The sequence below is a fragment of the Lutjanus erythropterus genome, chromosome 17 (genome assembly GCF_056507025.1).
Source record: "Lutjanus erythropterus isolate fLutEry1 chromosome 17, fLutEry1.hap2, whole genome shotgun sequence".
Lineage (NCBI taxonomy): Eukaryota > Metazoa > Chordata > Actinopteri > Lutjaniformes > Lutjanidae > Lutjanus > Lutjanus erythropterus.
The window spans coordinates 30556741-30583810 of record NC_139333.1 but is presented as its reverse complement, the minus strand read 5'-3'; the positions used below and the strand labels follow the sequence as shown (position 1 = coordinate 30583810).

Here is a 27070-nt window from a genome sequence, read left to right as displayed (position 1 = left end):
CAGAGACGATCCTTCACAGACACACTGAAGGGCTGGAACAAACCATTAACTCTAGACTGCAAATTAAGCTCACACAATGAATTCAAAAGAAGAAAGTATTCAGTATCCAAACTACCTGAAGGTCCTCAAATAAATACATTTTACTAGTATTCAAATGGCACATTTCCCCTTTGGCACGCATACTTGGTCTTTCCCACTTCCTGCTTGTCACAATATAGAGGCCATTTTAACTGGTGCCATATCATTTGGCCAGCGGGGAACTCGACCAGGATTCAGGAAAGAGAACAGAGCCTCAACATGAATTGATTAAAGTCAAACCAAACCAATCACCAAATGTCATTCAACTTCAGTGTGTCCATTCAAATTAGCAAACAAACTGTCAACAAACAATAAAGTATGTCCTGAATGAAACCAAAAGTGTCTCATCATGTGTAATGTGTAAAACTGTAAACTCTGGTCATCGCTGTCAATAATTATCTATAATAATAATAATAATAATAATAATAATAAAAATGATAAAAATTATAAAAATAATATGTCTTTTCATTTTACAGCATAGTCGTAGTGAGTAGCCTTTTTTTTTTTAAGTTGCCCAGAGTTCTCTTAATGTGTTTTTTATGCAACAATTTTAGCTACGTAGAAAAAAGAAAAGGTTCAAAGGTCCAGAGAATTTAGAGTTAGAATTTAGAATGCAGAATTTGAATTTAAATGAAGAATTCAGACGTAGAAGCTAGAATGAAGAGGTAGAATTTAGAATTCAGAATTAGATGTTTTAGAATTGGATTTAGAGTTAGAATTTTGAATTTTAATTTTGGATTTAGAGTTAGCAAATAAAATTGGATTTAGAATTGGAATTTAGAATTTAGAGTTAGAATTCTGAATTTGAATTTTGATTTAGAACTATAACAAACTCAAAAAAAACTCAAAATTGTAATTCAAAAACACATAAAATTGCATTATTGCCTATGGGATCCCTAGTTTCTATCCTCCAAAAGGGGGAGTGGCCTGATGTCTCAATGAAGTACCCATATGTGCTGGTATAATGTATAGCTAAACCTTTTTTATGTCTGATTAAATTGTGTTTTTGTTAAAAAAAATAAATAAATAATAATAATAATAATAATAATAATAATAATCTGACAAAGCTGAAGGAAATCTGGGACACAACTTTAAAAGAACAACATGAAAAAATGTATTTTAAACAAAGATGACTATGACTATTTTTGTAGCTGTGTTATCAGTAGGTATTATTCGTGTTAGATTTTGAAGGCTTTTAACACATTTTTAAATTGTTAATTGTTTTCTGACACAGAGCAGCTTTAAACATTAAAAAAATTAAAGCAAACCAAAGATTTTTTTTTTTTCATTTCACAGCATAGTCATGATGAGTATCCAGAATTAGAAGCTAGAGTTCATAGTAGAATTAGAATTTATAGTTATAGCTTAGAATTAGAATATAGAATTGTAATTTATGATTAGAATATAGAATTAGGCATATAAAATACCAGTTTCATCACAACATATTATATTGATTCTTTAGACAACAATGTGAAATTTGCCAGTATTATAAATTATCATCAGAAAATGACTCACGTAGAACTCCAGAGATAGAACACTTCATCCAGTTCACTCAGTCGTCTGACTAGAAGCACTCCTTATCTCTATACACAAAAAAGAGACTGGGGCTGAAAGCCTTGTCTTGCTCAAGGGCACCTCAGTGGTGGTGATGAGGGAGGGACAAGCACTACTGTCTGACGTCTCCCACCCTGCACTGCATTTCTCAAGTCAATTCCTTTTTCTTCTGCTGTCCTCTGTCTGCTCTCAGGATGTGAAGAACCGTAGAAACCCTCGTCTGGTCCCCTACATCCTGTTGGACGAGAGGACAAAGAAGTCCAACAAAGACAGTCTGAGAGAGGCTGTCAGGACGCTGCTGGGATATGGATATAACCTGGAAGCTCCTGACCAGGACCATGGTACACTCCATTCATTCTATCACTTCAATAACATTTCATTTTTAGGAATATTTTAAGGTTTATGCAGTCATTTTTGTGGGCAGAAAAATGACATTATACAAAACATGATAAAAATGATAATGTATTCATGAGTTACTCATTAGATTTCTTCCTCTCCCCCTCTTCCTCCCTGCCTCCCTCGCTCTCATCCAGCAGCTCAGTCTGACCTCATGTGCAACATGTCTGCTGAGAGGTTCCGCATTTTCAGAGCAGAGAAAACCTACTGTGTTAATGCAGGGAAGTGGTACTTTGAGCTGGAGGTAAGAACAGACATGAAAGTTGGTAGATTTTTCAGCTTAATGTCAGTTCTTATTTTACAGGAAAAAATAACTACATGTTAAAATAATAAAGGAATTATTTCAATTTTTTTTAAGTGGACTTGTGTGAGGTACCTGTCAGTGTATTACTGACAGCAGATAGCCCCCAATCTGAAGAAGCAGCTGGATTTTGTGCTGCTGTAGAAAGGGTCAGCAGCTAGATATATTTTCATTTAAAGGAGCAATATGTAGCCATTGCATGTGCAAAAATGAGTACTACAGTCCAAAGAGTGAGAAGGAGCCTTAATCCTGTTTAATATACATACAATATATGGTTGAAGGGAGTTGTTGCCCCGCTCCCTCCATCCCAGACACAGCAGAAACAGACAGGCTGCAGGAGCTCTGCAGGAGCTCTGCAGGAGTGCAGGATGAATTCTCCTTTAAGTGTGTGCTATACTGAGAGTATTTTCAGTAGCCATTATATAAGCCGGATATCACTCTCTTCAAAGCAGCCAGACTCCATTGGCAAAAACAGTAATTTAACTCACAGAACATGGGAGTTGTTGGTCTACCGCTGCCTTGATTGCTTAGTTTGTGTTAGTGTGTGCATTGTGTGTGCTTCTGTGTTTTAAAAAGCTAGTTTGGATTCACCAAAGTCACAAAATAACACAAATTAACTGACAGATGGAGGCAGCGGTAGACCAGCAACTCCCGTGTTCTGCAAGGTAAAATGACTGTTTTTGCCAAAGGAGTCTGGTTGCTTTGGACAGAGTGACATTTGGTTTACATAACGGTGGTTTCCTGTCAGAAAAGTCTGTCTGACAGCGAGGTAAAGTGGTGAAAATATTCTAAATATAGCCTCACACTTAAACTGTTTTTGTTTCAGTAGCTTAAACATGTTGCTGCTGAGCCTGTCCACAGCGGCACATTGCTTAGCTTCCTGTGCTGGTACTACTGCTGCTGCTCCAGACTGGGTGCATCTACTATGACAGACTGTGGATAAATATCTCATGTAATCCCACTACAAATATTCTGAACTGTCCTTTAAAGATCTAAAAGTCTTTAATTTGTGTTTAAAGTGTTTATCCCTCCAGGGTGCAGCAATTCTCACATGAACTTTTACTGTCACTGGTTTACAGTATTTTAACTGGATATTAACCAGTTCCTGCTTCTTCTACAGGTGTTAACAGCAGGAGAGATGAGGGTGGGCTGGGCCAGACCAGGATGCCTCCCAGACCTGGAGCTTGGATCTGATGACCAGGCCTTTGTCTTTGACGGCTTCAAGGTGGTCGGATATTTCATTGCTCTACACATTCCATATGTTCAGTTTCAAGTTTTTTTAATTATTGCCAAGGTCATATATGTGATTCTTTTATTCATAGGTCCAACGCTGGCACCAGGGTAATGAGCACTTTGGACGTGCCTGGCAGACGGGGGACGTGGTTGGCTGCATGGTGGATCTGAACGAGCACACCATGATGTTCACACTGAATGGAGAAGTGCTGCTGGATGACTCTGGATCTGAGCTGGCCTTCAAGGACTTTGAAGTTGGTGGAGGTCAGTGCTGCCGACACACGCATACACATACTCAACACTATTTTTTTTTTTTACTTTGTAGCCTTGACTGGCAACATGGCTACAAAGTAAATCTTACAAAGGATCCTAATCATAGTGAGGAACAGTCTGAGTCCTCCTTGTTATTTTGTAAACCCTTTGACACAAGAGTCATACCAGCTGTAGACAAGGAGACATTTTTCTTAAAGAGTAACATCCTTTTTATTCAACCAGAAACAGCCAATTTATTACTCTCACCAAATAAACCAGACTCCCTTTGCAAAACTGTAATTTTAACATTGTCGCCTTCTTCAGTTAACCTTGACAGAAACAAAATAAAACTCACCACAGACTTGGCTTGGCTCATCTTTCCACAGTCACAGTTCCAACAATTTTCAACTCTGGTTTAGTCAAAATAATAAACCCTTAAAAGAGAAATCTGTAATCTGTTTACTGTAATGAATCATAAAGAAAGGAAATATGTCAAGTTAAACACTTTCAATTTAAATTCCAGTCTATAGTAATTGTTTTGTATGTCTGTTTCACATTAATCAGAGTTCAAATTAATGCAGAATTGTGGCCGAATGAATAAGTGTCGTAAGAAATTGTTTGTAATCTTGTAGAAGGCGTAGATGTTTATTACTGTTAAACTGAGCAAAATGTTAATGGAGTTTGGCAGCAGTGAGACAGGCAGCCACTTCACTCATCATCCAGAGTGTGTTATTTCAGAGCAGTGAGCTTTTGTTTTCAGGATAACTTTACATTATCAGACAATTGACAGTTATGAACAGTTGATCAACTTACAGTGGAGGACTCGTCGTCGCTTGTTATTTTCAGTTTACAATGTTGCATGCATCTTGCGCTCCTACGGAGTCCGTGTCTGGGTAGGAAGGGCAGAGGGAAACAACTCACCTCAACCATATATTGTATGTACAACCTATTCAATATACAGTCTGTGCCTCCAACTTGCTATCTGGACTGCTGTACTCATATTTGCACATGCAATGGCTACATGTTGCTCCTTTGATTCACAGAGTTCGATGTGAAAATGCCGGGAGAGGCGTGAGAGGGAGGCTGGATAACAGAGAAGCAGTGGGGAGAAACAGCTTGTACAGCCAGAATATTTTCACATCTAAGGCAGTGAATTAACGGTTTATTTCAACTAAACAAACAGAGTTGGTGATTGTTGGAACAGTGGAAAGACAAAGCAAGATGGTTTAGAGGATTTTTATTTTTGTTCCTGTTGAGTTTCAATGAAGATAACGGTGCTGATGATAAAATGAGAGCTGCGTCTGGCTAAACACAAACGGTTGTACTCTTTAACAAAAAGGTCTATCTCTGTTTGGATCCTTTCCATAATGTTGCCAGACACTTAAATTTACAATCTGAGCCCGACTGTGGCAAAACAAGCACTTTTACTGGATATAATCTGATGGTATAGAGTTATCTCTAAGGACTACATTACAGGCCATTTCAAAGCTGATGGCTGCAGAGGCCTCACTCTATACTGGACCAGTTTTTGTCCCCATTAGTTGTTTAGACACAAAAATATGAGAAGAGGTCAAGGTTGAAAAATTCCAAAGTTAGCCTTTAATGTTGAAGTCTGGTTACATTCTGATCTTTTCTTAAAGTTGAAGGAACATTGGCTCAGCCTGCAGTCGGCTGTGTAACATGGATTTGTTCGGCAGTTTCATTTTCTTTGAGTTGCAAATGATCCATTCAGTGGTTCCTCTATGTGTATTGTTACAGGTAGCTTCATCTTAGTATTTGATGTCTTCTGTCCGTCTGTCTCCAGGTTTTATCCCCGTGTGCAGTCTGGGTGTGTGTCAGGTGGGGAGGATGAACTTTGGTAAAGACGTCAGCACTCTGAAGTACTTCACCATCTGCGGCCTGCAGGAAGGTTACGAGCCGTTCGCTGTCAACATGAACCGCGACGTCACCATGTGGCTCAGCAAGAGGCTGCCTCAGTTTGTCCCCGTCCCCCCCAACCACCAGCACATAGAGGTGAGGAGACTCACCTGCACGACACGTTCAGGGCTGTATAGAATCTGTAGCTGCTGTAGAGTTTTAGTTGAACTTTCAGTGGGGTTTTGCAGATATCTCGACTGAAATGTTTCCATTCACACACATTTTTAAATGATGTCTTGGCATTTATGTTTTTTCCCCACAAAACTGATGAATTAACTTCATGTATGGAATTCTAACAGACCAAGTCTTTGATTTGCAAGTTGCAAGTAGTTTGAGAGAGTTACTTTGAAAATGTAAAGGCATCCCCATAAAAAAAATCTGATACAATTACTAATTACCTGTTAAAAAACATGTAATCAGTAACCTAATCCAAGTATCACAATATTAAAATAATGTAACTTAATTACTCTCTGTTTCTTCTGGGTTACCTCAGTACAAATACAGGGAAATTGTTTAACCTATTATGTTTTATTTCATTGTTCATTATTAGGTTAATTAATTGTTTGTCAAGCAATTGCTTCGTCTGTTCTGTGTGAATGCATGTTTAGATTAATAGCTGTAATTATGGACATTTAAATGTACTTTGTTATATATGATAGGCACACATAAAACTCGAACTAGTAGTAGTAGTAATGTGGACAGGTTAGCTAGCTACATTTGGCTTTCTGCATTGCTAACGTTGGCAGTTGTTCTGTGAAGCTAGTGCTAGCAGTTGGTCTCTGTAGCTAACATTAGTGGTTGGTATTTGCTGTAAATGTTTCTTTAAATTAGATGTTGACTTCTTGGGTGATGACAGTATTTTCACAGCTGAAAGCAAAACTGTCTGTGTACTGTGATGTTGGTCCTCTTGTCTAATTTAAAGAGAAAATAGTGTTGAATTTCCCCCCAGAGAAGTATTGTTTCACCAGAAGATATGATAATGAACTGACTATAAGAGGAGCTGGTTTCACTCTGGTTTTTACTAAATGTAACTGTAATCTGATTGTCTTTTTTTCTGCAACTGTAATGGACTACAGTTACCTTTATTGTATCCTAATTATGTAATCCTGTTGTGTGTAATCTATTACTCCCCAAGACTGTTCAATTTGTAAGTCAGCTACCAAGTCAAGACTGACAAGTCATAAACTTTGAGTTTCTAGTCCTAAACAAGTCATAATGTAATACTGAGTTTTCAGCCTCATTGATTTTCAAAGTCACTTAGCTGGTAAGTAAATGTTAGCTCACTGTATTCATATTCGTATTGACTTACTGGTCTTTGTGCAAATTCAAATGTTGAACAAAGTTGGAAGTTTCTGCGTCTCTGCCTGTAAATTTTGAGCCGCATGTTTTGCATACTGCAATTCATGATAATGTTGGCCGCCTCATAGTTCTTCTATGTGAACAGGGTGATCTTTGGTATCATTTTATCCAACTGAGACTTGGTAACATATGATGATTTCTTCATGGTTCTGTCCTGCAACTTGATTGGATGCTGCTGGACTGGTTCAAACAAAAAGGATCTGGGTTGACTTGCTGAGAATGAGTACTGATATCGCTAGTGGATTCAGGAAATGATTGAGTCATTGGTGTTAAAGTCCAAGTCCAGTCTTTTTTATTCTGTTAAGTCGAGTCTAAAGTCATCACCTCTGGATTAGAACCCATTAAAGTGACAGTACAGACAAAACTGATGGTTTTTTATTTCCCCTCCTTCTTCAGGTGACGAGGATAGATGGGACAGTGGAGTCGTGTCCGTGCCTGAGGGTCACCCAGAGGTCATTTGGCTCACAGAACAGTTACACTGACATCACCTTCTACAGACTGAGCATGCCCATAGAGTGTTCAGATTCCTTCTCCAGATCCTCACCTACAGAGAGCCTCTTCTCACCAAAGAGGGTAACAGCAACACAAACACAACATGTGCTTAACAAATACACACATTTTACATTGTTTATAGAGCTCACTAAGGAAAGCTCAACACATTATCATTATCACTGAGAATATGTGTGGTGTGTTCACTGTCTGCTTCTGCAGGAGTTGGAGGACTTTGAAACTGTGTCAGACTTTGAGGTCCTGATGAAGTCTTCTCATGGTCACAATGGTCCCAGTGGACCTGAGAGAGACGAATTCAACAACCACAAAGATTACAACCAGGAGAAGCCCTCCAAGCTCAAGCAACGGTAAACCTTCCATTTCCTCTCATCAACAGAGAAGATTCAACAGCAAAAAAAGACTACAAGTTTTTATGCTTCTGTCGTTGTGTTTGGTGACTACTTTTAAATTGTATAAAGCTAAACCAACCATGTGATCTACTAGGTTCATGTTGAAGAGAAACAAGCCAGACAACAGCTGTCCATCATCTGCCCGTCTGTCAGAGGAGGTGATGGCTGATGACAGAGATGAATACGAGTTCCTCATGCAAGCCTCCACTGTAAGATAGCACACATACAAAACCACTAAATACACATGCAACATACATGTTACCCGCCACAAGGGAGCAAGAAAGGCTAAAGATAGAGAACATTCTTCTGAAATTAATAAATTATTAATATAATAAATACAGAAAAGTAGGGAAGAGTTTTTTTGCATTTTCAAAATAAAGATAAACTATGGAGATTAAAGTCAAACTTAGATGAAATGCCGAGAATAAAGTTAAAATGTCGAAAACAAAGCTGAAGTGTTGAGAAGAAAGATAAAATGGCATGAATAAAGATGAAATGTCAAAACTAAAGATGAAATGATGAGGTTGTCTCTTTTTTTTTGTTTGGGTTGTTTTGTATGTCGAAATCGGATCTCAATTTTTTTTCTCACCATTTCAACTTTATTCTCACTTTTTGTCTTTGCAGTTTTTTCTTATGCCTGGCACTAATACTGAAAGTTTGACTTTTTAACTCAGGTCTCTGGTTTTTAGCAAATAATGTGTATCCCCTGCACCTGATGGAAGTGTTCACCCAAGTGTTTTGGATTCCATGTATTGATTTTCTGCTGTGAAGCCCTTAACTGCACAAGAAGTGCAGTTAAACTTGACTCGATGTCCCCTCTTTCTGTGCAGCACTACTACTCTGTGCGGATCTTCCCTGGTCAGGAGCCCAGCAGTGTCTGGGTGGGCTGGGTAACATCTGACTTCCATCAGTACGACCCGAGCTTCGAGCTGCACAATGTCCGAACTGTCACCGTCACTCTGGGAGACGAGAAGGGCAAAGTTCATGAGAGGTTATTATTTGAATGATTTTATGTTGAGCAGGGATCCCAGAGGAAAGGAAAAGTCTTTGTCCAGCCTGTTTCTCCTAGACTTAAATGAGCTCAGTTTAAGACCAATGTGATACTTTGACCGTTTTCTCATACTTCTTAAATTTGGCTCATGAGAAATAGTCTGAGACTAATTTGAGCCCAATGGAAGATCTTAAAATGTTCTTTTTTTGTCTCACTGCGCTGATCTTAAATTTGTCTTAAATAATAAGCTTTTGAGATAACAGAGAGATCTAAAAGAGAACTCAGTTGTTTTAAATGAGATGTTCAATTTGTCAAATTAAAGTCTTGTTGCTCAGTACTCCAAACATCTGAGACACCTCTGAGCTCAGCAAAGATCTTTTGTTTTGCTCATTTTTCTCCTAAGGGAGGGTTAGGAGAAACAGATGAGACTTCAGTGAGCTCAAAATAAGAATCCCATTTATTTCGCATAAGACAAGGAAAAGACGATTATGAGAAAAAACTAATTGTTACATGGTGTGTGTGTGTGTGTGTGTGTATGTGTGTGTGTCTTCTCCAGTATAAAGCGCAGTAACTGTTACATGGTGTGGGCTGGAGAGAGCAGCAGTCCTGGTCAGGGGAGGAACAACAACGGCTTAGAGATCGGCTGTCTGGTCGACACGACAAACGGACTGTTGACCTTCACAGCCAATGGAAAAGAGCTCAGCACATACTACCAGGTACATATCTGATATGGTGTTTCAGGTGTCTGAATGGTCCTTTTCTTCAGTTCCTGCTTATATCTTCTGCCTAATTGACACTTTATGTCATCTGAAAGAAAAAATTACTCATTTTACTTCCTGTCCCAAAATATACCTCCTTCCTGCCTTGTTTTTTCTTTTCTCTTATGTTTTTTGTCTTATAACGTCAGTCCCTCTCACTACCACAGTCTGGCAGCAGCTATATTAAAACCACATTCTACAATACATGTTAAAGGTGCAAGAATAAGCAACCTGCTGAATTCATACTCTGTAAAAATATATCACATATCACCAGAGTGACCTCTAACTGCTGCTAACTGTGGCTGTCAGCCAGTTATCTCTGTCCTTCACCCTTCTGTCATTGGCTGATAGTGACATGATTAAATCTCAGATGTTTGGCTGCGACACAGACTTTGAACAACCTGCATTATATTTCAAGCTGATGTCTCCTTGAATTTGAATGTAGTGTTTTCAAGGTTTGAATGGTGCTTGGATTTTGGATGAAGTGCTTTAGTCTTGAAAGTCTTGAAATTGTAATTGCATTACTCTCACAGATATTTGCTGTCTGACTGACCCAGTAGTTTACTTCTTAAATAAAGAAATAAAGTAAGTCAGACATGCTGGGAGGCTGTTTCAATGAGAGCTGGTTTGAAAATAAAAAATAAAGAAAAAGAAAAGAATTTTACTGAAATTGACATTAGGTGTCCGGTAACTGTTTGTGTGATTGTATTATGTTGGGTCAGTCAGGTTATATAGGATGTAGGGCTGTAACTAATGGTTTTGATTAGTTGTTTGATCCAGAAAATGGTGAAAAATGTTGATCAGTGTTTTGCCAGAGTCCAAGGTGACATCCTCAAATATTTTGTTTTGTCCACAACCCATTCATTGTACTGTCAGAGAGGAGTAAAGAAACCAGAAATTATTCCATTAAGAAGCTGAAATCAGAGAATTTTGACCTTTTTCTTAAAACATTACTCAAACAGATTAATAATTGATTAATAACCAATTAATTGATTAATTGTTGCCGCTCTAATAGGATGCCAAGTGTACTTACAGACAGGTGTCACATTTTGAAATGTTGTGTTTTCCTTTAATTCATTTCCCCATCTATAGATTTCTGTCATGAAACATAATTTATGTTGTTTATAGCACAATAACATCTGATTTAAACATTTAGAACATTTATATGTATGTAATTATGTCATTTATCACAGCTGTAAGGTGCTGGAAAACCTTGATACTGCAACTTGAAAATGTCTGAAAAGTGCTTGAATTTGAAGTTGTAGTAACTGTTTGTACAAACATGAACACATGCCTTGCTGTGCACCTTGTGTTGCTGAACATGTGACCAAACAAACATAAATCAGGAGAAAATTGAACAACTTTAAGTATACAGCCACAAAGCAACTTGGCTCATCAGCTGTTCCATATTGAACAGCTTCAGATGGCAGCGTCTAACCTGAGTGATGTTGACTTGTGCAGCTAACTGTTGTGGTCTTTACTCTTCAACATCCTGTCTTTTCTTGGCTTATTTAGTTACACTTTCCTTTTTCTGCTCCTATCTGTTCAGCTTCCAGTTAATGATGTACATTGACCCGCCCACTCAGAGGCATAGATCCTAAAGGAGCATTTCTAAATTTATTTTTCTTCCTTTCAGTTACAAAAGAGAATAGTAACAGAGCATACAAAAATCATGGCTACAAAAACGGAGTTTCACTTGGACAGAAGTAATTAGCTGAGCACTCTCTCCTCTCTCCAGGTGGAGCCCAGTACAAAGCTGTTCCCAGCAGTCTTTGCCAAAGCCACCAGCCCCAATGTCTTCCAGTTTGAACTGGGGCGTATTAAGGTGAGAAGGACACACATTCAACTTTATCATCATAATAAAGTGAGTGTAGTATTGTTTTTGATGTCTAACTTCAATGATAGGGAGAGTAGCCCTGCATTTCCTGTTGGTGCTTCATAATAAAAGCTTTCCACACAGTTGGAGATTTGAACACATATGTGAAGAAAAATAGCTTTTTGTTCACATATTAAATTCCTTGGTTTGTTTGTGAAGTTTTTTAAACCTTCCCGTTAGAATTTCCTCCCCAGGATTTGTGACATCCTTCTGGTCTGAGGTCTGTTTAGTGACACTCTGTGCCAGAAGAGGGAGCTTGCAGTCAACAGAACGAAGAAAGAGAAGGAGAGCAGCAAACCTGCTCTGTCTACACTGAGAAAAGTAGTCAGAATTAAAACAGAGCAGTTCTTAAACAGTGGGCTAATCCACCCTGCAGTCTCTCGTATCAGTTTGGGATGAAATTGTGTCTCATACCTAAAGAGGCTAATATGAAAACCAACACTTGATTTACATAAAAATGAGTGTGAATATGTCCACAGTGTCCTCTTTGGTCTGTCCAGCTCAGTATGAAAATCTACATGTCTGTCTCCTTTCAGAATGTGATGCCTCTGTCAGCTGGTCTGTTTAAGAGTGAGAGGAAGAACCCAGTTCCTCAGTGTCCTCCAAGGCTGCATGTCCAGTTCCTCACTCCTGTATTATGGAGTCGTGCTCCAAACCACTTCCTTAAGGTAACAACAAGTACTTATTAATACAAAGTTTATTCTGTCGCTTTGTTTTGGCTGACAGCACAGAAATGTTGCTGGTTTATTGGCACAATGATCAAATCGCTAATTGTGCAGTGCATAGAACAAAATGGACAAAGAGAAGAAGTATAAAGAGTGTAACTGCAGGGCCAGCTTCTGTCTTCAGTTCTTCTTACTTGTACTTTTCGCTCAGGTGTCAGCATCCAGAGTGAATGACAGACACGGCTGGCTGGTCCAGTGCAACGAACCTCTGCAGTTCATGTCTCTGCACATACCTGAGGAGAACAGGTAAAGCACCCACAGCGACACACACACACACACACACACACACACCAACACACACACACTACCCTAACCCTTCCCATAACGACTATTTGACTAACCCTAACTCAAGTCATTCATTTCCTCGAGACTTACCCTGATCCTGTCTATAACCACTGCTTGTTTAGTCCTAAGAGCTGGATTTTTCTCCCAAATGGACATGTACCTGGACTTTTATAGACACCATGTTCTGTTTATACAAGTTTCTGGAGAACACATAGGTTCCATACATGCACAGTAGATTGGCATCTGAAGTTGCTGCATGGACAGTTCATGTGGTCACAACAAATTGGGGGTATGCAAGACAGAGTATCACAGTGGCAAATATGATCCTGTCCCTTTTTTGGAACATGTTGCAGACATTAAATTCTTCTCTACCCTTAAAACCCAAAAATCAGCCTTTTCCCACTTGGCTTTTGTCCCTGTTTGGACATTCTCCAATTAAGTGGTCTTGCGTCTGAAATCCATCCCCAAAAGTAGCCTAAGTTAGAATCACACACGCACACACCTTTTCCCTCTCGTGCTGTCTCATTTCTCATGCAGAGTCTCCGTGTGTGTTGTGTAGGTCGGTGGATATCCTGGAGCTGTCAGAGCAGAGGGACTTATTAAAGTTTCACTACCATACCCTCAGACTCTACTCTGCAATCTGTGCTCTGGGAAACAACCGGGTGGCACACGCCCTCTGCTCCCACGTCGACGAATCCCAGCTCCTGCAGGCTATAGAGAATAAGTACATGCCAGGTAACACACACATAATAGATTCCTGAGAAGTAAGTGGAGTGGAGTGGCAGTAGTGTGAGCCTGTCTTTAAAAAATGACTTTAAGGATAAGGCTTGAATTATTTAATATTTTTCTTATCATTAATAAGTGCCATGAAAAGACCCAAGCCAACAATGAGTTATTCTGTCTCTCTATGCTTTGTGAGTTTCTGACTTCTCGGCTTCCTACTGAAGACATCTTTAAAAATATCACTGAAACGTTAGAGCTCTTTTCATTTTAAGCAGTACAGGAAGTGTTGAGTGTGTATTAACTTAACACTTTAACAGGGCAAATAGGAGAGGATCAAAATTAGGCTTTCTACTAAAATACAGTATGACCAAATACATATCAAACAGAGGGAATTAGAAATAAAGGCCTGCCTCTAATACAAGCCTGCTTCAAATAAAGGCCTGTTGCCATCTGCAGTTGAGGTAAATAATTTCTCCAGTCATTTGAGACAAAAAACTGTGAAGTATTGTGAGTCTTCTTTTTTTATGATTTTTAAATTCCTGAATCGATTTTTATACATAAAAATAACTAGCGCTTGGTCTGTTAGCAATAATAAATAAATAAATAATAGGAATTCCCATTGACACACTAGCAGAAAGTACCATTGCAATGGTAGTAATATTGTCTTAGATCAGACAGATTTATTTTGCTTCACATGCTTAACATGAAACAAGATGTCTGCTCAGACTTTAAAAACTCAAACTCAAAATACAGCTGCTACTTGTAGGAGACATTGCATGCCAGGAGAAGACAGAATATATATTTCTATTTTATATTTTATTTCTTGTTCACCACTTGATGAGCAGGAACAGCTGTAGCACTTTACTTCATTGAAGTTTATATATTTTATTTATTCTATTGAACATTTATTCACCAGTTTTATATCCAGATTCAATATTTGAAGAATGTTATTTTTTTCTTGTTGTATTTATGTTTCTGTAATAAAATTCAAGGAGTGACTGACATGATGTAAATTGTTTTTGGAAACATCAATCATGATATGCAATCATGTAGGATATGATTCAACTTTTTCCCATTGTCTGAGGTTAAAAAAGTAAACAAAAATGTCAATAAATCATAACATTGAAATGCAATTCTTGCAGAATTGCAGTCCTTAAGAATTGCAATACTTATCGAATCAGCAACCAAGTATCATGATTGTATTGAATCTGGAGATATGTGTATAGTCCCAGACCTAAAAAATATAGTAATATGGTACACTATCTTTCTGTCTGTCACCCGCAGGTTTGCTCCGTGCGGGCTACTACGACCTCCTCATCGACATCCACCTGAGCAGCTACGCCACGGCTCGCCTCATGATGAACAATGAGTACATTGTTCCCATGACGGACGAGACCAAGAGCATCACCCTGTTTCCAGACGAGAAGAAGAAACACGGCCTGCCAGGCATCGGCCTCAGCACCTCCCTGAGACCCAGGATGCACTTCTCATCCCCAAGTTTTGTCTGCGGGAGCGGACCAACATATCGTAACAACGGCAACAACGGATCAGGATCAGGAGACTGTTTCCAGTACAGCCCTGAGTTCCCCTTAGATATACTGAAAGTTAAAACCATCGAGATGCTCACAGAGGCAGTGCGGGAGGGCAGCATGCATGTACGAGATCCAATAGGGGGCAGCACTGAGTTTCTCTTCGTCCCCCTCATCAAGCTCTTCTACACCATGCTGATCATGGGAGTTTTCCAAAACGGAGACCTGAAGAACATCCTCAGACTGATTGAACCGTCTGTGTTCTGTGAAAGACGAGAAGGACAAGAGGACATGCACAAGGAGCTGGAGGTGTTGAAGGAGTTGGAGAGTGACGGCAGAGGAGAGGATGGAGGGAGGAACATGCCTAAAGAAGGGCTGTTACAGATGAAGCTACCAGAGCCTGTAAAACTCCAGGTGACTCAGTAAACCCTCTTTGTTGTACCACATCACATCAGTGATAGTGATTTTATGCATAGCATTTATAGTATTTTTTTTTAAATAATATCTGATATAAATTGTTTTCCTTCCTGTGTTTATGACTTAAAACAGGTAAAAAAAAGTGTTGTGAAAGGTGAAAAAAGTAGTTTTTTTGCCCTCTTAAAAACAGAAAAACAGATCATTTTGGCTGCAAGTGGCTGAAGTGCACCACTACCTCATGTTCTAAAGAAAGACTAAAAGTATTCATTATTTTCCTCCACATATATATATACATAAAGTTATGGAACATTACTGTCATGGCTTTTTTTTTGCCAAAAATTTATTTAAATGCTAACTGACACTAAATATAGTAAAAGTTTTTTCACCTGTTCTTAAGTCATTAAAACAAGAGAGAAATACATTTAGATTTATATCAGACACGTAGCCATGTCATTATACAGAGGACTTTGTCAGGTCATGTGAGGAAAACCCAAAAAAAAAACATTACAAAGCTGTTCTTAAAGTTATAGAAAACTCAATATAGAGTGTCTTCCAACATAGTGAGCCAAGTACGCAGCATCACCAAGTTCAACCCAGTGATGAAAAGTTTGTTAGTGGCTGTGTGTGTCTTATACACCAAATCATTTCAGCAACCTCACGAGTGACAAAACAAGCTCTGTGTCTCAGAGGCTGAACTATATATGCAGCACTTTTAGTTCTAGTAGCTGCAGACAAGCTGTCTGACATGACACATCCTCCCTAACAGCTGCAACAGTACAACATGTGCAGGAAACAAATTAATATCTCTGCCTTTTACTTTCATTTGGAAGAAGTCACAAACACTGCTCACAAACTTCCTCACTTGGAATAAGCATGTTTAAAGTATTCTGATGAAAAATCAGTTACATGTAAAGGTTTTTATGATAAATATTCTTGCTTTAAAGCCAATTAGCATGTTGGCAACACTAATTAGCTCAGGGGTCTGCAACCTGCAGCTTTTTTTTTTTTTTACATATTCATTCAAGTATCATTGTTGTAGGCTGAAAGTGATTCTTACATTCTCCAGTTGTAAAAATGTGCTGCCTGTATACTTAATGAAAAAAAAAAAAGATAATATTTCTTCAACTAAAATGTGCATCATAGCCTACATCCACAACTCTAAAGTTTGCTGGTGGCTAGTCGTAAGTCTTCCTTGCCTAGCAATGGATGTTAAATCTAAAAAGAAAGTATCTGAGGCAAATAGTTGTAGCTTCAGACAGATTTCATATTTTCTTTTTCGGCCAAAAATGGCTCTTTTGACAGTAAGAGCCCTGAATAAGCCGAATTACTTAAAAACAGACACCCAGTGAGACATTTTAAGACCTTTTCTTGGTTTGATGAAACACTCCACCTGTTCTAAAACACACCAATGATAAAAGAACAATTAACAGAAACTGCAGATTCACTATTTTTCTGCCCATTCGTTTCGTTTTCTGCCCGTTTCAGCAATTCTTTAACAGTACATTGAAAAGTCACAAAGGAGCCTCCAATAACAGTGGACAAGATGTCACTGACTCAACATTAGGTGTGATTATATGCCTTATCTTTGTGTGTGTGTGTGTGTGTGTGTGTGTGTGTGTGTGTGTGTGTGTGTGTGTGTAGATGTGCCATGTGCTGCAGTACCTGTGCGACTGCCAGGTGCGTCACCGTATCGAGGCGGTCGTGGCCTTCTCCGATGACTTTGTGGCCTGTCTCCAAGAAAACCAGCGGTTCCGCTACAACGAGGTGATGCTGGCGCTCAACATGTCTGCAGCCCTTACTGCTAAGAAGACCAAAGAGTTCAGATCTCCTCCTCAGGAGCAGGTAGGAACACCACTGAAGAAGAGACAGGCTGGGCTGGAAGACAGAGCAGAGCAGAAGAATACCAATGCAGTGTAGAAGAAAAAAGGAGAATATTTACGTAAGAAATCATATAATGAACATGATGTGTCATCAGGGATCAAGGAAACATTGACATGTCTCAGCTACAGTGTCCTCTTTGGAATTTCTATTCTGGACAGGAATAGCTATTCTTTATGTCCGTTTTACATTAATCAGAGTTCAAATTAATGCAGAATTTTTGCCGAATGAGTAAGTGTCTGTCTGTGAATTGTAAGAAATCATTAATAATCTTGCAGAAGGTGTAGATGTATTTAACTGTTAAACTGAGCAAAATGTAAATGGTAGGTTTGGCAGGCAGTGAGACAGGCAGCTGTCTAACTCATCCTTATCATCCAGAGTGTGCTATTTCAGAACTGTGGGCTTTTGTTTTCAGGAGAACAGGCTGAACTTTACATTGGCAGACAAGTGACAGTTATAAAGAGTTGATCAGCCTACAGTGGAGGACCTGTTTTTCTCTTATTATTGTCAGTTTTATGAGATTGCGTGCATCCTGCGCTCTTGCAGTTCTCTTGAAGCCTGCCTGCCTCTGCTGTGACTGGAGAGGAGGGGGTGGAGGAAACAACCTGCTTCAACCATAGATTGTATATTGAACTGGATTAAAACTTATTTAATATACAGTCTATGGCTCCAACTCACTCCCTCGCTCTACTATTTTTTGCTTGTGCAATGGCATCATATTGCTCCTTTAAGTAGAAGTAGTAAAAGTATGTGATGACAAGGACTCACACACATATGTCTCTCCAGATCAACATGCTGCTGAATTTTAAGGATGAGAAGCAGGAGTGTCCCTGTCCTGACTACATCAGAGAACAGCTGCTGGACTTCCACGAGGACCTGATGAGACACTGTGGTACAGTACCATTCAGCTTTACCTATGCAACCAACCAAATGTGCAAATTAACTACAATATCCAACATGTAGTATGCAACGTCCACTGAGTTGTCCTTTTGTCAGGTATAGAGTTGGACGAGGAGAGAGGGATAGACGGTGACAGTGACTTCACCATCAGAGGAAGGCTCATGTCGTTGGTGGAGAAGGTGGCATACCTGAAGAAGAAGATGGCCAGCCTGCCGAAGGAGAAAAAGGACAGGCAACCCAGTGAGTCCTCTGGACCAGCTCATACACACACACACACACACACACACACACACACACGCACACAGAGACAGACAGACAGCATTGGATACATTTCAGAATTTATTACCATGAATATATATATTTTGGTTCTAAGAAAATACTCACATCACACACAAATGGAATGTGGAGGGTAAATTCAAATTCTCGATGGATGAATTTTTAAAAAAAAATGACCCAACAACCTTTCGTCTAGTATTACCCACAGGACAAGTTTGACATGTTAAGTCTTTGATTCTTTTCCTGTTGTTAGGATCTTGTCATACATTCCCCCAGACTCCTTGGTTATAAACATTAAAGAGTCCAGCTAGCAGCACTGTGATAGCTTTTGTTATTCAGCTGTGGATTTAACAAGTTCCCCGCTGGTAAAGGGATTATGAGGCTTTATGCTGAACAAATAAAGTCAAGGACTATGGAACATTTGTTAGGGCTTCTTTTGTCTTTCAAATTCTTACTTCTTCTGAGTAGCCTGGTATATTAGACTGGAACCTCTCAGTTCATTTTCAGTTTCCAAATGGTGTTATCAGTGCATACAAACCAAAATGTCTCTGGACACAATTCTCCACTTGCACAATGTAGTGTGACATATATCTACTTTACAGACCGCCCGTCACTTAGCTTCTAGTGTCTAATCTGCAGTAAACATCTGTGGTCATCCAAGTGCTTTTTCATCCCAAAGTTATTACAATACTTAACATTTTACAGTTTGATTTGTACATGTTGTTAATATGTTGTTTGCTTTGTATGTGGTCTGTATCAGTGTTAAGTTAGTATTTTTTGATTATTTTGATAATCACATAGATGTTTTTAAATAGCAAGTTTAGCCAGTTAGCTAGCCTAGCTGGATGGTGACATGAAGACAATCACAGTGAAGTTTATGAGGAAGGCGGTCAGCTCCACAGAAGCCTTTTTACACAGAAATCCTGCACAAGGACTTGTCTTTAAGCTGGCTTTGTGTTTTTACACTGACCAAGCAGCACCAGCATAAAACCACCCCAGTGTCCTTACAGCGAGCTGGCACTGCAGAGACAAAAGAGGCGTGAGATAACAAAGCAGCACAGCAGTCACCAGCTGATTCTGCTCATTTATTATCTTGCACACGCACAGGTGATAATCTCATAGATTTGTAATATAAAGATTTTTGTGTTCCTGGATAAAGTTTAAGACATCACCTTGTGTGATGATCTGTGGGGAGTATTTCTCTCCTCCAGTCTGTGTGTCTCTGCTTAGTGCAGAATACAATCTCCCAGGTTAAAACAGCTGACAAATATGTGGAATAAACTTGTAATATAACACAAACAGCAGTGAACATGTTTGCTTGCTTTCACAATATGATATACATCACTCACATCTTCCAAGCACCGAGTGTAAAAAAGAACCTAGTGTTAGCTTGTGGCTAGCTAACATTGTCAACAGTTATCTATATATTAAAATGATCAAAAAAACCAACTAAACACTAATACATATTAAAAACAAAGTGAACATTAAACTATTAACAATACGTACAATTGAACAAAGTTACAAAACATGAGTGACACAGGCAAGTTGGGTGAAAAAGGTGAAAATAAAAAAAAAATCAAGGTATCAGGGTCATTTATTAGTCATTATACAACAAAGGGTTGCACAACAAAATGCTGGCCTGGGCACAGACTTTCTCAAATGACAGCTAAACAGTACACTAAAATATGTTTCTGAAAACATTTGAGGCGAGAAACAGGCACCACTGATTCGTATTTTTATTAGCACTGCCTACTTTGGCAGTTTCATGAGCCTGGTAACCTGACACGCCAGATGATTTGTAACACAGAACCATCTGGGAAGTCGATCTTAGAAACTGTTTGGAAAAGGGCAGGCACTTTTAAAAAACACTTGACAGGTACTTGGATGAACCATCTGTCTATCACGTCTAACACAGACTAATTTCAGTTCTTTGCCCTTCTTTCAATGAAGAAATACTCTGCAATTCTGATATAACTGATGCTATCACAGTATCTGTTTGTTTGAGAGGAGTATATTTGTATATTGTATATTTTGAACAGAACCATGAGGCAGAATAACAGACCTTTTCCACCCTGTACTGGCTGTATGAAATGGGCCTCTGTCTTTCACAAAAAAGTCATTTGCACTTATGTGTTACTTCTCACACCTGCAGCTTTGTGACACATTTATTTCCAACATGTTTTACTTTATGAGTTTAGTATTAGCAGTTTATAAAACAAAAAAAAAAAACAGAGGAGAACACTGACACACTGAAACGCACCCTCTCCCTCTGTGTGTCTGTGCAGGTACGTTACAGCAGCTGATTTCAGATACGATGGTCCGCTGGGCTCAGGAGTCAGTTATTGAGGATCCAGAGCTGGTCAGAGCCATGTTTGTCCTGCTGCACCGCCAGTACGACGGCATCGGAGGACAGGTTGGTTTGTGTGTGTTTTCCTTTTAACAGAGATAGGAGGAACTGTGGTGAAAGTAATGCAAATTATTTCTGTATCTTTTATTCATGTTAATTATTTAAGACAGCTTGGTTAGAGATTTCTAAGTTTATAGTGGAGTTAATAAAAAAGCAGATGATATCATACTGGGAATGTTTTTTTAAAGAAATAATCTATTATTAACAATAATAATACTCTAATAAATAGATGCATATAAATAGTTACTTTCTCCTAAAATGATCCTGGTTCTGTGGTGTAATTTTAAATCTGAAGCTTGCAGTGTGTCATAGAAGCTTCAACTGATGTGTGTCAAGTGCATTTTGGTCATTAAAACCTTAACCAAGTACTTATCTTCCTTTAGTACTCTTTTTTTCTCTACCAGATTACCAAGGTTTAGTACTGTACAACTCCTGGGTATTTCATAGAGCCTATTTCATAACATCACAAACCATATCCCAGCATATCTCAATTTTTTGACAACTTCAAAATGTGTGTGGTCTGCAGCAGTGGTGTCCACAAATCCACCAGCAATGTTGCTGAATTTGATATTGTTTACAAAGTAGTTTATACTAGTTTTTCTAAAGTATCTTTAGGTTAACTTTGTTTTAGTTCATCTTCCAGTGTGAAGTCACTGTTAGCTTGCAAAGTTGTGCATTCAATGTAGCTTCAACAACACTGTTGACTCTGACTTTAAAGGAACAATGTAAATGATTACTGAATTCCCCTTCTGCACTATGATGTTGTCTCTGTCACATATGGTAACTATCATCAGCCTCACAGTGATATAAAGCCTCAGACACTGAAGTAAATGTATGGACTTGAGCAGTAGGTTTCCACAGATCTGAATCTGTCTCTGTGTCCAGGTGCGGGCTCTTCCTAAGACCTACACCATAAACTCAGTATCCATTGAGGACACCATCAACCTGCTGGCAGCTCTGGGTCAGATCAGATCTCTGCTCAGCGTCCGTATGGGGAGAGAGGAGGAGAAGCTGATGATCAGAGGGCTGGGGTGAGAACACATCATCTTAATGCTCATTCTCATTTCCTGTGATCCTCTGTCCTCTGTCTGCTTGACAGTGAATTTCACTTTATCATGCCACTAGGAAACTTGACAAATTTCTTCACAGTCTGAAAAATAATTTCAATATGTTCATGAATATGTTAATATATTTCCTATATACTGTATGTACTAAATGCATGACATGAATTCTCCCTTCTTTTTTTATTGGTGTAATATAACCCTGCAAAAAGACTTACAGTAGGAGCTATATTCTCCTCTCAAAGACCCAGTCGACTGAAGTCTAGTCTCTTGTCAGTTTGAATCAAAGTCTGTCTCTGCAGTGACATCATGAACAACAAGGTGTTCTACCAGCATCCCAACCTGATGAGAGCTCTGGGGATGCATGAAACTGTCATGGAGGTCATGGTCAACGTACTCAGTGGAGGAGACTCCAAGGTATGAAGTATGAAGTACAACCTGCAGAGATGGAAAACAGGCTTCAGTACTGTACAACAAGAACCCAGTGCCAGTTCACAGCCTTGTTTTTCCACAGGCTATAGAGCTCAGTCATTATGTAACTGTACACGCCTCTGGTTTCCTAGCAACACTAACTTCAAGCACTTCACACTCTGACACAATGGGTGGCTGTAATGTGCCGTAACACTGTTTGCCACTTGCAATAAAAAAGGAAGAAAAAGAAGCACAACAGCTTCTAACTATTTTCTAACTACTACTGCTGCCTACTATAGTAAAGGATCTGAGCACTTCCTCAAACGATGCAGGTCACAGAATCTGGTGGGTAACCAAATATGATGTGACACCGACCTGCAGCCCCTCAATCTCCAAAACATGTCACAGCAAACTTTCCAAACACATTATTTGGATAAACTGACCACATATGGGGAATCTCATGGTTACTCTTTTGCCCAAAGAAACATTAAAACTTTCATTCATTCATTCATCGTCCGTAACGGCTTAACCTTGACGGGTCGCGGCGGGCTGGAGTCTATCCCAGCTGACACTGGGCGAGAGGTGGGGTTCACCCAAACTCTCTGTGCAACACATCAGTTCATACTCTATATTGGAACTATGTTAAATTGCATTGTCCGTTTAAAATAAAATAAAATAAAATAAAATAAAGTGACATATTCACAGCTCCGTATCAAGGTTTGTAGTAGGCAACTGGACTTGAAAGAGTTCTTGAAGACGTTTTGCCTTTCATCCAAGAAGCTTCTTCAGTTCTTCCAGAAAAATTGCAGACTTTACAGAACTGAAGAAGCTTTTAACCTGTCTCACACTCTCTGCCATAATGGTGCACATTTCTTTTTGGTTGTTTATGACAATCTCACCCCGAGCTTGTGATGTGGCGGTTCTTACTCTCTTGGCCCAGCAACCCTTGGTGCCACTCTGGAACCAGTTTTCAGGGCTGAGAGCCAGTTTGTTGGCTGTCGAAACACAAAGAACTGGTTCAAAATTAGGCTCTGGCTCCGTACCAGCCTCAGTCAAAAAGGGGTAAAATGTCAAAAGTGTGTCTCTCTTATGTTTGGTGCAGGTTTGGTTAACATTTTGGTACTGTCGTTTAGTATTGTCAAAATAGAGATGGATGGATGTCACATGTTCTCCAGACATGCTGGTTTTGACTTGGTTTGGCTTTGTTTCAAACAAGTTAGAAACTGAATGAAGAGAGTGAGCAGCTCGCTACATTTTTATAGTCTCGACCTCACACACTGAGTGCTGTTATTGGCTGTGGGCCACACACCACTGACCAAAAGGTGATGCCCAGAAATATCCCTAACACAGCAAAGTAAGAAAATGGGTCTGTGCAGATTCAGACACCAGCACACACTTCTAGTGGATTATAAGTGATGTTTTGGAGGGATTGTGTTCATATGAGTCAATACATGCTTCTTTGTAGGAAAAAATCTGTATTGTATACCTTTAAACAAATACTGATAATAAAACTTAATGGACAATACAGCATTTACAATGAAGTTACATTATTAGATAATACAGGAGTAATGTGATTACTTTGAGGTGTGTTTTTGTTTGCGATACACTGGGTTATTATGACTTATTTTTTCAGTGTTGCAACTGCCCCCAATGACTGTAACAGTTGCCCCCACCAAGAGGTCAATGGTAACACTCTGACTTCTGGCATGAAATTTAATATTACACTCTTTTGTTGAAAGTATATCGATGGCATTATTTATTAGTGTGCATTTATATGTTTCTCACATCAAAAGATTACTTGTGTATTTCAAATAGTCTGTGAGTTATGAAGGAAAAAAAAAGTTCGAATCAAAATAATGAGAAAAGGTTGATGCCCAGAAATATCCCAAATACAGTAAAATAAGAAGATGTAGGTAGAAGACAGTGTCTCTGCAGATACAGACACCAGCACACACCTCTAGTGTGTCATAAGTGATGTTTATAGTGTGTTTATTGGAGTCTGCTTTTTCTTTTTGGGAAAATTCTGCATAGTTTACCTTTAATAGTGATAATAAAGCTTAATGGACAATATAGCATTTACAATTAGAAGACAATAAGTACATGACTTTTTTGTAACAACCCTGAACTTGATGTCTGTGTTTTTGTAGGAAATCACCTTTCCTAAAATGGTGGCCAACTGCTGTCGATTCCTGTGTTACTTCTGTCGAATCAGCCGTCAGAACCAGAAAGCCATGTTTGACCATCTCAGCTACCTGCTGGAGAACAGCAGTGTGGGCCTCGGTGAGTGACTGTGACTCACACTGTATCTGCTGCTTCGTTCTTGGTTTGTTTTTGTACTAATCAAATGACTCCTTGAGTCAATCCCAAACCAGTCCCTACCTGCTACCACTTCACTATCGAGTGTCACTCCAAATCAAGTCAGACTCGTAGCTGTGGAGGACACTTCTAATGAAGGGGGATGGTATAAAAGGGCAGTGGAATTATGGGATGCCCTTTGCACTCTCCCAGAAGAAGCAGGCAGTTGTAACCATGGCAATGGAGAGACACATGAGCAGATATGGAGTAAATTTGATGTATTTTACTATATTTTTATAGGTTAAGCATACATATAGGCATTTGTGGGTTTGCTAGAACTCAAGTGACCTTAGAGACAAAGTGATATTCTCCTCTTTTTTGATTTATCTTTTACCACCTTTAGCACAGTCTGTGATTTTGTTTGAGACTGTAAATTCAGCATTAGGGAAACAAAAGAGTGAGTGCTTCATCTAAAACACTACTAAAGACACAACTCTTACATTTATGTGTTTTTGTCCTCTGTTCTCCTGATGCACGTGCACTTCCTGTTAGGACCATCGTAAGCCTGCACCAATGTAGAGTCACTGTTTAAAGGCATAGTTTAATCAAAAATAAAAATTCAGTCATTATCTATCCAACCTCATGCCTCATGCTATCGGGTTTGTTTTGTTGGTTCACAAATGGTGCTGGAGTTTCACAGGAAAACAGTGTTGCAGAATCTCTCAAACAATGGAAGTGAATGGTGACCAGTTTTCAAACGTAAAAAAAAAAAACAACAGAATAAAAACATAAAATTCCTCCATACTGCTCGTCTGCTGTAATCCAAGTCTCCTAAAATCCTGACATGCTGTTTACACACCGTCACACCACACACATCCAGTTCAGACAGTGTGCATGTGAACGTGACTCCAAGCTAAAGATCTACAGTGAAGATTCAGGCTAAAAACATGGTGTAAATAACATTTTTGTAGCGTGTTTGGCATGTCAGGGCTTTAGGAGACTTGGATTACACCGGATGAGCAGTATGGAGGCATTTTATGTTTTTTTTTTTTGTTTGTTTTTTTTTACATTTGAAAACTGATCACCATTCACTTCCATTGTTTGGAAGATTTTGCAACACTATTTTCCTGTGAAACTCCCTGACCTGTAATCAGCATGAGGGTGAGCAGATAATGACTGAATTTTCATTTTTGGGTTAACCATCCCTGTAAGGGTTTACACTCTTCCCTACTTGGTTTGGGACGGCCCTTAATATGCTGAACCTCCATGTGAACAAGCAAGCTTAGGGGGAGTGGCTAGTGCAAGGGGACAGGCGCCAGTTTGGGATTGAGTCCCTGAGTTCTTTAAAACTACTTTGTCAAATTAATTAAATGATTTCTAACAACCAGATTTCCTCATATTGTGTTTTTGATCCTCTGCTCACTCTTTCCTGCTCACCAGTGTTGTAGTTTAAATGCTCATGTGTGCACAGGGAAGAAGCTGTGTGCTGTTTACTGATGAGATTTTGGGTACTTTGTGAAACTTAATTAGTTTGTACAGCTTCATCTCTTATTGCTCACAGACGACACTGACTGTTTGAGTGGTGCTGTATCCAGGAGCAGATACACCTCTGTGGTTTTATTGATAATAGACTCTAATCCTCTTACATGTATCTTCTCTCCTCAGCGTCTCCTTCCATGCGAGGCTCCACTCCTCTGGATGTGGCTGCAGCATCAGTCATGGATAATAATGAGCTGGCGCTGGCTTTAAGAGAACCGGACCTGGAGAAGGTGAGATTGACAAACACACACACACGCACGAAAGTATGTCAAAATTTATCAGAAACTCAGTGGTTGCTTAATTGAACAGATAAATATAAAAGTGAAAGCCTTATTCAATTTAACTCAATTTCTTGGTGAAATGATGTGGTATAAACACATTTTCCTTGTGTCTTTGTGTGCCTGCAGGTGGTGCAGTACCTGGCCGGCTGTGGGCTGCAGAGCTGTGTGATGCTGGTGCGTAAAGGTTACCCAGACATCGGCTGGAACCCTGTGGAGGGTGAACGCTACCTCGACTTCCTGCGCTTCGCTGTCTTCTGCAACGGTGAAAATTTAAACCGTTTCAATTCACAAATAGTCGATTGTGCTGCAGGTCACATCTGTTATTTTCAATCAGCAGTGTGATGGAATATATCTTTGGCCACCAGGTGAAAGTGTGGAGGAGAATGCCAACGTTGTGGTCAGGCTTCTGATTCGTCGACCAGAATGTTTTGGCCCCGCCCTCCGGGGTGAAGGTGGTGATGGGTTGTTGGCAGCGATGGAGGAAGCCATTAAGATCTCTCAGGATCTCTCCAGAGACGGTCCCTCTCCTACATCTGAGAGCAGCAAGACACTGTAAGACACGTCTCATTCATTTGCTGTTACAGTATGAAATGATCAAATTTGACACTTGTTATTGACCTATATTACATGGCATCATAATTCACAGGTATTATCAATCCCGGATCAGTTTATTGACTGACTAGATATAAATCAGCTGTACAGGAACAGTCACACTCGTAGTCATTAGTT

The 27070-nt window shown here is 39.3% G+C and overlaps 1 protein-coding gene across 1 annotated transcript in view; it reads left to right on the top strand.

The window, feature by feature from the left end:
• ryr2a (ryanodine receptor 2a (cardiac)) overlaps positions 1–27070 on the top strand; it is a 239346-nt gene that overhangs the window by 138432 nt on the left and 73844 nt on the right. The window contains exons 25-49 of the mRNA XM_084740136.1: positions 1826–1973; positions 2166–2272; positions 3450–3554; positions 3652–3826; positions 5619–5827; positions 7487–7663; positions 7802–7947; positions 8084–8198; positions 8820–8980; positions 9537–9696; positions 11477–11563; positions 12151–12282; positions 12491–12585; positions 13184–13359; positions 14632–15290; positions 16935–17135; positions 17958–18063; positions 18168–18311; positions 20633–20760; positions 21640–21785; positions 22118–22232; positions 24374–24506; positions 26187–26290; positions 26468–26603; positions 26707–26893. Coding sequence (XP_084596262.1) covers positions 1826–1973; positions 2166–2272; positions 3450–3554; positions 3652–3826; positions 5619–5827; positions 7487–7663; positions 7802–7947; positions 8084–8198; positions 8820–8980; positions 9537–9696; positions 11477–11563; positions 12151–12282; positions 12491–12585; positions 13184–13359; positions 14632–15290; positions 16935–17135; positions 17958–18063; positions 18168–18311; positions 20633–20760; positions 21640–21785; positions 22118–22232; positions 24374–24506; positions 26187–26290; positions 26468–26603; positions 26707–26893 — 4052 coding nt within the window. The remainder of the gene's footprint in view (positions 1–1825; positions 1974–2165; positions 2273–3449; positions 3555–3651; positions 3827–5618; positions 5828–7486; positions 7664–7801; positions 7948–8083; positions 8199–8819; positions 8981–9536; positions 9697–11476; positions 11564–12150; positions 12283–12490; positions 12586–13183; positions 13360–14631; positions 15291–16934; positions 17136–17957; positions 18064–18167; positions 18312–20632; positions 20761–21639; positions 21786–22117; positions 22233–24373; positions 24507–26186; positions 26291–26467; positions 26604–26706; positions 26894–27070) is intronic.